The sequence below is a fragment of the Panulirus ornatus genome, chromosome 11 (assembly GCF_036320965.1).
Source record: "Panulirus ornatus isolate Po-2019 chromosome 11, ASM3632096v1, whole genome shotgun sequence".
NCBI classification, from domain to species: Eukaryota; Metazoa; Arthropoda; class Malacostraca; order Decapoda; family Palinuridae; genus Panulirus; species Panulirus ornatus.
Genome location: NC_092234.1, coordinates 66,605,456 through 66,618,004, shown reverse-complemented (window position 1 = coordinate 66,618,004; position 12,549 = coordinate 66,605,456). Strand labels below are relative to the sequence as shown.

Genomic DNA, 12,549 nt, shown 5'->3' with positions numbered 1-12,549 from the left:
AAAGGGAGCTGTGGTTTCGGGCATTATTGCATGACAGCTAGAGACTGAGTGTGAACGAATGGGGCCTTTGTTGTCTTTTCCTAGTGCTACCTCGCACACATGAGGGGGGAGGGGGATGGTATTCCATGTGTGGCGAGGTGGCGATGGGAATGAATAAAGGCAGACAGTGTGAATTGTGTGCATGGGTATATATGTATGTGTCTGTGTGTGTATATATATGTGTACATTGAGATGTATAGGTATGTATATTTGCGTGTGTGGACGTGTATGTATATACATGTGTATGGGGGTGGGTTGGGCCATTTCTTTCGTCTGTTTCCTTGCGCTACCTCGCAAACGCGGGAGACAGCGACAAAGCAAAATAAAAGATAAATAAATATATATATATTATGTAGCGTTGATGGATGGCCTTCATTAGGGCCTCAGCTGCCCATGCCGTCTTAGGTAGCATAAAAGAAATAGGTATTCAAAGAGAATAACCTGCAAATTGTCAATGTGGCTTAAGGAGATGCAATAACGTGCGTGGTGGACATGAAGCCAAATGTTTAGCAAGTTTCCTCCTAAACGTATCTGTAGTACTGCTTTCAGTCACTCGAATTGGTAAACCATTCCATAAGTCAACAATCCTGATGAAAATAAGTACTTCAGCTCATTTGAGGTAAAACGTTTGCCCACGAGTTTGCACTCATTACCACGAGTGGAATCAGACCTATCTAGTCTTCAGCAACTTCATAGATGAAGTTCATCAAAGCATTTGATCCTTTTGAATACTTGTATTAAATCACCTCTTACCCTCTCTTTTCTGAGCTAAATATATTCAAGTTGTTCTAATCTACTCTCGTGGGATGTCTCAGCCTGGGAATCGCCATGATAGCTCAACGCTTTATTCTCTCTGTTCTATCTGTATCTATATTTAGATAGAGCGACTAAAGTAAACACACTATCAAGTTGTGGACGAACCAGTGAACTGTAAAGAGTAAGGATGATTTCCCCGTCTTGAATTCGAGGGCCCTACCTACGGAAACCAAGATTTTTTTTTTTCGTTCTCTTCACTGCTTCTGTACACTGCTTACTTGGTTTAAGGTCACCAGAGATTGTTACATCTAATTTCTTCCTCATTTACCTTTTGCAGTTCAACATGATTCATATAGTAGCTTACCTTTTCGTTTTTGCTTGCGTTATGTAAAACTTTGCACTTATAGGTATCAAAATTCTTTTGCCACTTATGAGCTCAGTTCATCAGTTTGTCTATATCACTCTGAAGCTGCAGTCGTTCAAGTTCATTTATAGAATATATTTCCCACCTTTGTATCATCAGCGAATTTTATCTTGCAATGCAGGCTATTATTGATATCACTGATATGTATGTATATATTACTATGAGTCCACGGGGAAAATGAAACACGATAAGTTCCCAAGTGCACTTTCGTGTAATAATCACATCATCAGGGGAGACACATGAGAGAAATATAACAGTCAGTTGATATAAAACGAAGAGACGAAGCTAGGACGCCACTGGTAAACATGCGATTGTCCAAGACAGACAACGAGCGTTCATAAACTTAGTATGTGGACAAGAAGGTAAATCATTTACAAATTTTATCAACAATAAAGTTATCCAATTTGTATAGACCACCACTAATATTAAGATTATAATTCTTTGTGTATTCAATAATAGAAGACTCAATGATATTTCTCGCGGTAATAGAGTTAGAGTTAATAACGGAGATGGCATTACTCCAGTCAATACAATGATCATAGTTTTTAACGTGAGTAAACAAGGCACTTGATTCTTATCCCGTTCTTATACTATATTTATGTTGCTTAAGTCTAACAGAAAGATCCTTACCAGTCTGCCCAATATTTTCCCCGTAGACTCATAGGAATATACTTGATCACGCGCAAAATTGTGATCCTTTCTACTATATATATATATATATATATATATATATATATATATATATATATATATGAGATGTTTGAGGACATTATGTGGTGTGAGGTGGTTTGATCGAGTAAGTAATGTAAGGGTAAGAGAGATGTGTGGAAATAAAAAGAGCGTGGTTGAGATAGCAGAAGAGTGTGTTTTGAAATGGTTTGGGCACATGGAGAGAATGAGTGAGGAAAGATTGATCAAGAGGATATATGTGTCAGAGGTGGAGGGAACGAGGAGAAGTGGGAGACCAGATTGGAGGTGGAAAGATGAAGTGAAAAAGATTTTGAGTGATCGGGGCCTGAACATGCAGGAGGGTGAAAGGCGGGCAAGGAATAGAGTGAATTGGATCGATGTGGTATACCGGGGTCGACGTGCTGTCAATGGATTGAATCAGGGCATGTGAAGCGTCTGGGGTAAACCATGGAAAGTTCTGTGGGGCCTGGATGTGGAAAGGGAGCTGTGGTTTCGGGCATTATTGCATGACAGCTAGAGACTGAGTGTGAACGAATGTCTTTCACTAGCGCTACCTGGCACACATGAGGGGGGAGGGGGATGTTATTCCAAGCGTGGCGAGGTGACAATGGGAATAAATAAAGGCGGACAGTATGAATTATGTACATGTGTATATATGTATATGTCTGTGTGTGTATATATATGTGTACATTGAGATGTATAGGTATGTATATTTGCGTATGTGGACGTGTATGTATATACATGTGTATGGGGGTGGGTTGGGCCTTTTCTTTCGTCTGTTTCCTTGCGCTACCTCGCAAACGCGGGAGACAGCGACAAAGCAAAATAAATAGATAAATATATATATATATATATATATATATATATATATATATATATATATATATATATATATATATACATATATATAAGAGAACAGGTCTCAGGTCTAATCCTTGTGGCACTCCACTTGTTACGTCTAACCGTTGTGAGGCTTGACCATTAGTCACAATTCCTTGTTTACGGCCAGTCAACCAATATCCAGTTCACTTGAGTACAACTCCATCAATGCCATATGACTTAAATTTTGCAAGTAACCTTTGATGTAGAGTTTTATAGAATGCTTTTTCCAAGTTTAGATAGATGACATCAACTGCTTTACTTCCATACTTACAGTAACATCAATAACGAATACTAATTTCAAGGGGATATCTTTCCAATCTCTTTGTCGACAAAAAGATAACACTTCCCTAGAAAATATAGAACAGCAATGGAAACCTTTATCTCTACAATAGAATGATGTTCCTGTTTGTATGCAGATAAGCCGACGACGTTGCCTGACTCATGGAGACTAACTCTCATGCACAGGAAAATATGGGAGTGAGTAATCATGCCACAAAACAATGTCTCTTCACCATTTCCGACGTCGTTGTACGAGTGTTTGCTCAGTTTAAGTCTGAGTCCAAAAGTCAATGACCAGCCGAACAGCAATTGCATTCGACTGCTTTTGGCGTACGTGTGATACAATTTCTGACCCTCCACAGGGGCAAGCACACGAGGGCCCTGTGGCCCGGAATCTGCTAGTGTCTTTCAACGACGCTTAATATGGCGGACGACGACAGTAACAGGTCATTCAAACAGCGAAATCAATGGCAGTTCTCCAGGATTGGTCAATACATCAAAGATCGAAGTCTACAGAAGGAGCCATTCACAGTGCTCTTAATGGCTTAGATTGTATCGACCTAAGATAAGAACTTTAGTTACGACTCACTGGTAAATATAGTGTTCCCTTCGCTTGGATGTGTGAAAGCATTTAGTTGCTTTAGTGCATTTGGTTCGATCAGTCAGTTGATATGCAAGGAAGAGACGTAGCTAGGACGCCAGTGGGTAAACAAGCTACTACCTGAATGGTGGTCGAGTATGTTAAAATCTGGCAACATGCGTATCATAAAATTCATTATGTGGACAAGGAAGGGACCTGTTCACAAATTTAATCAACAATGAAGCTATCCAGTTTGTATAGACCTTCACTCACATGTCTTTTGCATCATCCTCTACAACTCTTCCCTCGGAACCCCCAAGCAAGATTAGCTGCTCCTTATCTGACGATTTTCTCATGAATTCAGGAGTCATTTTTGGATTATCTTTTGCCTTGTTCACAATATTCTAATCATTTTTTTCCTGTTCCACCTTTCTTATCTTATGATGATTATTTCTTGCTCTCTTCCACCCTCCAAGTGCAGGCTGGCTAGAGCGCCGTCTATATCGTTTCCATAGTACATCCTACGCTCTTTCGCAGTTTGACATCTTTCAATGGACCACACCTATCTTTTTTGAGCTTGAGCTCCGTATATGAAGCCAAGGATACCCAAGTTCTGAACTCTTCTTTTTCCCCCTCACGTAACCATCCCAAGAAGTGACGTGTACTATGCCTGATCAGCTCCATTTCTCAGTTGATTTTGAAGTTCCCATAGATGTTTCTTAATTTCGTGTAGTTTCCACGATTATACCTACTCTTTGTCTGGCTTCATCTCTGACCTTTTCATTCCTTGTGTGTGTGTGTGTGTGTGTGTGTGTGTGTGTGTGTGTGTGTGCGTGTGTGTGTGTGTGTGTGTGTGCAGCAGCTCATCAATATCTAATAAACGTGTTACTTCATTACTCTCACAAACTCCGTAACATACTTTCATAGGGTCAAGAAGACAAGTAATGGTAAATACACATATATTTATTTACACATTTACAAGGGAACGCTCCGATACACTACAGCAGAGACGAGACATCATTATAGACCATAGCTGTCATCGCCACTATGGCTATCGTCGACCATAAAACCATGGTCGACATCATAATTGTTGTCGACACAGAGACCATCACTCTATGTATCCTATATGTAACTGATGGTAAATATGATTTATACATATGGCAGCATAGATGAGCAAGAGAGGAAACTGTCTTAATGTGAGGAGTAAGGTTATAAAGTAGACCAGTTAGTGCACCAAGTACCATAGACCAGTGCACCAGGTACTGTAGACCAGTTAGTGCACCAAGTACCGTACTCCTGTGCACCAGGTACTGTAGACCAGTTAGTACACCAGGTACTGTAGACCAGTTAGTGCACCAGGTACTGTAGACCATTTAGTGCAACAGGTACTGTAGACCAGTTAGTGCACCTGTAACTATAGACCACTTAGTGCGCCAAGTTCTGTAGACCAGTGCACCAGGTACTGTAGACCAGCCAGTGCACATGGTACCGTAGACCAGTTAGTGCACCAGCTATCGTAAACCAGTCAGTCACCAAATATCGTAGACCAGTTAGTGCACCAGGTATCTAAGACCAGTCAGTCACCAAATACCGTAGACCAGTTAGTGTACCAGGTATCGTAGACCAATCAGTCACCAAATACCGTAGACCAGTTAGTGTACCAGGTATCGTAGACCAGTCAGTCATCAGGTGGTACAGACCAGCCAGGAACTGGATAGTATAGACCAGTTATTGAAATAGGTACTGGAGATCAATCGCTCACCAGGTAATGTAGACCAGTCAGTCACTAAGTATCGCAGACCAGTCAGTCACTAGGTACTTTACGCTAATGAATCTCCAAAAACTGTAAACCAATTAGTGCACCATTTAGTGTAGAATAATCAGTCACCATGCACTGTAGACCAGTTAGTCACCATGCACTGTAGACCAGTTAGTCACCAGGCACTGTAGACCAGTCAGTCACCAGGCACTGTAGACCAGTCAGTCACCAGGCACTGTAGACCAGTCAGTCACCAGGCACTGTAGACCAGTCAGTCACCAGGCACTGTAGACCAGTCAGTCACCAGATACTGTAGACCAGTCAGTCACCAGGCACTGTAGACCAGTCAGTCACCAGATACTGTGGACCAGTCAGTCATCAGGCACTGTAGACCAGTTAGTCACCATGCACTGTAGACCAGTCAGTCACCAGGCTCTGTAGACCAGTTAGTCACCAGGCACTGTAGACCAGTCAGTCACCAGGCACTGTAGACCAGTCAGTCACCAGGCACTGTAGACCAGTCAGTCACCATGCACTGTAGACCAGTTAGTCACCAGGCACTGTAGACCAGTCAGTCACCAGGCACTGTAGACCAGTCAGTCACCAGGCTCTGTAGACCAGTCAGTCACCAGGCACTGTAGAGCAGTCAGTCACCAGGCTCTGTAGACCAGTTAGTCACCAGGCACTGTAGACCAGTTAGTCACCAGGCACTGTAGACCAGTCAGTCACCAGGCACTGTAGACCAGTCAGTCACCAGGCACTGTAGACCAGTCAGTCACCAGGCTCTGTAGACCAGTCAGTCACCAGGCACTGTAGACCAGTCAGTCACCAGGCACTGTAGACCAGTCAGTCACCAGGCGCTGTAGACCAGTTAGTCACCAGGCACTGTAGACCAGTTAGTCACCAGCCACTGTAGACCAGTCAGTCACCAGGCACTGTAGACCAGTCAGTCACCAGGCACTGTAGACCAGTCAGTCACCAGGCACTGTAGACCAGTCAGTCACCAGGCACTGTAGACCAGTTAGTCACCAGGCACTGTAGACCAGTCAGTCACCAGGCACTGTAGACCAGTCAGTCACCAGATACTGTAGATCAGTCATTCACTAAATCCTGTAGAGCAGGCACTCTGGACCAATCATTCATGTAGCCTGTGTTATGTATGGTATGGTCACATCACTATGTTATCATAATCTATCGCTATCCCTGTGTTATTATAACCTATTCCTGTTACTGTGTTATAACTTATCGCTATCGTTTTGTTATCATAGCCTATCCTTATCACTGTGTTGCTATAGCTTGTCCCTATCAATGTGTTATCATAGCCTGTTTCCTTTACAGTGTTATCGTAATCTATCCCCATCACAGTGTTATCACAGCCTCTCCCCATTATTGTGTTATCATAGCTTATTCCCATTACGGTGTTATCATGGTCTAGCCCCATCAGTGTGTTATCATACATTATTCCCATTACTCACTGTATTATCATAATTTATCCCTATCATTGTGTTATCATAATATCCTTATTACCTTGTTATCATTGTCTGTCCCCATTAGTGTTATCATGTTCTGTCCCCATTAGTGTTATCATGGTCTGTCCCCATTTACTGTGCTATCATGGTCTAGCCCATCACAGTGTAAAATGTCCTAGCCCCATTACTGTGTTATCATAGCTTAAACCCATCACTGCGTTATCATGGCCTAGCCCAATTACCGTGTTATCATAGCTAAGCCTAATTACTGTGTTATCATGGCCTGGCCCCATCACTGTTATCATGGCCTAGCCCATGACTAGGCTAATTCCCCTATAATAACCAGCATGATATGAGCCAGAACACACACACACACCAGTCGTGGCCACCCCATGTGAAAGGGAGAATAAAGATAACGAGGAAGGAAAGAACTTAGACGACATCAAGCTTCGTGCTCCCGTGGAGGTTGTAAACCTGGCTCTCCAGATGGGAAAGATCCTGGCAAGAGGAAACGACGAGGCAAGGAAGAGAATTCCCCTCAGCTCTGCTGCTGCTGCTCCTCGAGGTGGAGATAAGGATATATTATAATGGTCGATCCTCGTTAAAGCTGGTCTCCACACGTAAACTATGGGAAGCGTCAGACAGTCGCAGGCTGCAGTTTCAAGACGTTGTGACTAGGAAAAACACACACACACACACAGACACACACACACACACACACACACAACAGCAGTGGTAGAAATGACACCTGTAGAATAGAGAGAAGACAGCAACATTACGGCTGAGGGAGACGTGACACCAGACGAGATGGTGAGGCGAAAGGCTTCTGATTCCTGCTTGGGTAAGAGGGAAGTGGAAGATGAGTCAGCCCTGCCCCAGGTAGGCCAGCAGCTCGCTATACTTCAGGCGAGGTGAGACCTCTGAGTGGCGGTGGAACAGTCGGTCACAAACAAGACCGGTTTTAGTATCTGTCTACCTCCCCCTCCTCCCTCGCCCGACCAGCTCTTGGAAAACAGAATTCCAGTGTTCATCACGCGGAGTTACCAGGATAGAACAAAGGATATGGTTACATCATTCATGTTATTACAAAAGGATGAATTGTCGTGTTTGACAATGTGACTGTGGGAGACGAATGAGCTTTAGAAAGAAATATGTAGAAGTCGCGATTCTACACGTCTCGATTCAACCAGGTTTCTGCTTTCCTACCCAGGAGATGGTACACAGGCAATGTGATCAGTGTGGGAGGAAGACCAAGTGATGGAGTGAGGAGGAGAGGGAAAGTGAGCTGAAGATGGGAACTATCGAGATAAGAGTGAACAAGGAGGTCACACAGAGAGACAGAGAGAGAGAGAGAGAGAGAGAGAGAGAGAGAGAGAGAGAGAGAGAGAGAGAGTAGATGACAGGAGAGGCAGAGGTGAGTCAGACAGGAGAGGTCACCATAGACCTACGTTGTAGTGCGACACCCGTATTGGTGATCTGGAAGAAGTGAGGGTACGATTTATGGTCCATCCCATCACTGGGTTATGATGGTCTGGTCCCCTCACTGAGTCACCATATTCTACACCCCATCATAGTCTATCCCCATATTTGAGCTACCATGATCCAGTCCCATCATCGAGTAACCATAGTCTAGCCCAATCATCAATTCATCATGGTGTATCCCATCATTGAGTCATCATGGTCTACCCTATCACTGGGTCATCGTGGTCTAACCCATCATTAAATCATCATGGTCTAATTCATCATTGAGTCATCATGGTCTACCCCATCACCTAGTCATCATGGTCTGACCCATCACTTAGTCACTATGGTCTGACCCATCACTGAGTCACTGTAGTCTGACCAATTAGTCAGTCATCATGGTGTGGCCCATCACTGAATCATCATGGTCTGACCCATCACTGAGTCATCATGGTCTACCTCATCAATGAATCATCATGATCTGACCCATCACTGAGTCATCATGGTCTGACCCATCACTGAGTCATCATGGTCTACCTCATCAATGAATCATCATGATCTGACCCATCACTGAGTCATCATGGTCTGACCCATTACTGAGTCCTCATGGTCTACCTCATCACTGGGTCATCATGGTCTGACCCATCACTGAGTCATCATGGTCTATCTCATCACTGGGTCATCATGATCTGACCCATCACTGAGTCAGCATGGTCTGGCCCATCACTGAGTCATTATGGTCTGATCTATCACTGAGTCATCATGATCTGACCCCATCACTGAGTCATCATGGTCTACCTCATCACTGAGTCATCATGGTCTGACCCATCATTGAGTCATCATGGTTTGACCCATCACTGAGTCATCATAGTCTACCTCTTCACTGAGTCATCATGGTCTGATCCATCATTGAGTCATCATGGTCTGACCCATCACTGAGTCATCATTGTCTGATCTATCATTGAGTCATCATGATCTGACCCCATCACTGAGTCATCATGGTCTGACCCATCATTGAGTCATCATGGTCTGACCCATCACTGAGTCATCATAGTCTACCTCTTCACTGAGTCATCATGGTCTGATCCATTATTGAGTCATCATGGTCTGACCCATCACTGAGTCATCATGGTCTGACCCATCACTGAGTCATCATGGTCTGACCCATCACTGAGTCATCATAGTCTACCTCTTCACTGAGTCATCATGGTCTGATCCATCATTAAGTCATCATGGTCTGACCCATCACTGAGTCATCATGGTCTGACCCATCACTGAGTCATCATAGTCTACCTCTTCACTGAGTCATCATGGTCTGATCCATCATTGAGTCATCATGGTCTGACCCATCACTGAGTCATCACGGTCTGACCCATCACTGAGTCATCATAGTCTACCTCTTCACTGAGTCATCATGGTCTGATCCATCATTGAGTCATCATGGTCTGACCCATCACTGAGTCATCATGATCTGACCCATCACTGAGTCATCATAGTCTACCTCTTCACTGAGTCATCATGGTCTGATCCATCATTGAGTCATCATGGTCTGACCCATCACTGAGTCATCATGGTCTGACCCATCACTGAGTCAGCATGGTCTTACCCATCACTGAGTCATCATGGTGTGACTCATCACTGAGTCATCATGGTGTGACCCATCACTGAGTCATCATGGTGTGACTCATCACTGCGTCATCATGGTGTGACCCATCACTGAGTCATCATGGTCTGACCCATCACTGAGTCCCCATAGTCTGACCAATCATTGAGTCCTCATGGTCTGACCCATCACTTAGTCATCATGATCTGACCCATCACTGAGTCCTCATGGTCTGACCCATCACTGAGTCATCATGGTTCGACCCATCACTGAGTCATCTTGGTCTGACTCATCACTGAGTCACCATGGTCTACCTCATCAGAGTCATCATGGTCCGATCCATCACTGAGTCCTCATGGTCTGACCCATCACTGAGTTACATGGTCTGACCCATCACTGAGTCCTCATGGTCTGACCCATCACTGAGTCCTCATGGTCTGACCCATCACTGAGTCATCATAGTCTACCTCATCATTGAGTCTTCATGGTCTGACCTCATCACTGAGTCATCATAGTCTACCTCATCATTGAGTCTTCATGGTCTGACCCATCACTGAGTCATCATGGTCTGACCCATCACTGAGTTACATGGTCTGACCCATCACTGAGTCATCATGGTCTGACCCCATCACTGAGTCATCATGGTCTGACCCCATCACTGAGTCATCATGGTCTGACCCATCACTGAGTCATCATGGTCTGACCCCATCACTGAGTCATCATGGTCTGACCCCATCACTGAGTCATCATGGTCTGACCCCATCACTGAGTCATCATGGTCGGACCCATCACTAAGACATCATGGTCTGACCCGTCACTGAGTCCTCATGGTCTGACCCCATCATTGAGTCATCATGGTCGGACCTCATCACTTTTCATTGTTCAAGCTATCTCATATTTATGTCAATACGGTTCGAACGCTTGTGAACTCAAGGCTTCAGTGAATGACAAAGTGTATGAATAATATATGAGACTATAAAATGGGCCAGCAGCAAAGATAATATACTGAATGTGTAACCATAGGAAAAAAAGATATCTGGTTCATCAAAATGCTATATGTTAAGTTAGTTATTTTGTCGTGTGTATAGTTAGGCTGCAGGCTGTGAGGGCTCAGTCCTGGCGCTAGCTGGAGCCATGATAGAACCCGAGACGTCACAAGTCTGGCAGCATCAAGGAGGAGGTGTTGGCAGACGAAGCTTTCTTCTTTTTACCCACGGGTGTTGGAAATCGTGCCAGCATCGAGGTGTCATGTGTTTGAGAGAAGGGGAAAGAGAGACACGTTGACAGAGAGCATACCTCAGGAGAGATACCTTGTGAGATGTTGGAGAGACAGGACAGTAACGTCAAGATGTGTAAAGACGAAGCAGCGAGGAAGGGGGGACGATGTTGTGAGGGATGGGGGGCAGCCTCTATATATACATCACACGCTGGGAGACGAGGCAGCTTCCAGAGATGTTTCGGGAGATACGGTGGCAACAACATGGGGAGAGAAAGAGAGAGAGAGAGAGAGAGAGAGAGAGAGAGAGAGAGAGAGAGAGAGAGAGAGAGAGAGATTGTGTTGTGAGATGGGGAGCATCACCAGAGAGATGTGTGTAGTAGAGACGGAGGGAGACGACCATCAGGAGGAGGGTATGTGTGTGTGTGTGTGTGTGTGTAGCCTGGAGGGAGCAGCAACGTCACTGGAATGATGAGGTGGGAAGTGATGTGCGAGTATATGATCCCCGCCACTGGAGATGTGCTCGGGACGATGTATACATGAGGATCAGTAGAGATGTGCTGGGGAGGCCAACAGCAGAAGTAGCAGGTGAAGCGGAAGCAGTAGGCTTGTACTGGGGAGATCAGCAGCAGCAGCAGCAGCAGCAGTTGCATCAGTAGAGATGTGCTGAGATGAGAGGAAGCACCGTCACCAGCGTCACACTGACCCAGGTGCTGGCCACTCCAGCTCCACCTGAGGGACGGGACATGATCATCATTATGATCACTTACCTAGTCACGTCTGACTCAACTTGCTGGAAATTTGACCTGTGTTCTGAACCATTCATACTTGTGATATGCTCACTTGGTTATACTGTCAGGGTGTGAGTTTTACACACACACACACACACACACACACACACACACACACACACACCCACACTGCAAGACTAATAACCAGATATCTATTTACCTGACCTCACGATAGAACAGAGGTCTTTGCTTCATGCACTTACCGTTCCCGTGGACCAGACCTTTAAGCTGGAGTGATTGCTTACATTCAAGATTCACTATTCCATTCCAGTGTTCCCATAGTACATTCTGATCACTTTCCCATAGCCCCATACTACACACCAGTCCATTCCAAAGAGTTCCACTGTACACACTGGTCCATTCCCGTGGCCCAGCCGTGCCTTCCTCGACACCCTACACCTGTTCATCTTTACTGTGGCAGCCTATATACCTCTGACACAACGTGCAACCGATAGCGTTACATACATGACACATCTGCAAGACCATACATACACAGCTGCAAGGTTTCGAACTACACACACCTGCTGGGATTCACGGCACACACCTGAATAGTTCAAGTCACACCCACAAATTTATATGGCAACACCCTACACACCTGTA

General features: G+C 44.7%; 2 protein-coding genes across 2 annotated transcripts in view; one reads left to right on the top strand and one right to left on the bottom strand.

Moving 5' to 3' along the window:
- LOC139751625 (uncharacterized) overlaps positions 1-12,549 on the top strand; it is a 454,545-nt gene that overhangs the window by 147,116 nt on the left and 294,880 nt on the right. The gene's annotated exons all lie outside the window — the stretch shown is intronic.
- Positions 10,678-12,549, bottom strand: part of LOC139751121 (uncharacterized) — a 50,292-nt gene continuing 48,420 nt past the window's right edge. The window contains exon 6 of the mRNA XM_071666219.1: positions 10,678-11,890. Within this exon, the coding sequence (XP_071522320.1) occupies positions 11,811-11,890 (80 nt within the window). The 3' untranslated portion in view covers positions 10,678-11,810. The remainder of the gene's footprint in view (positions 11,891-12,549) is intronic.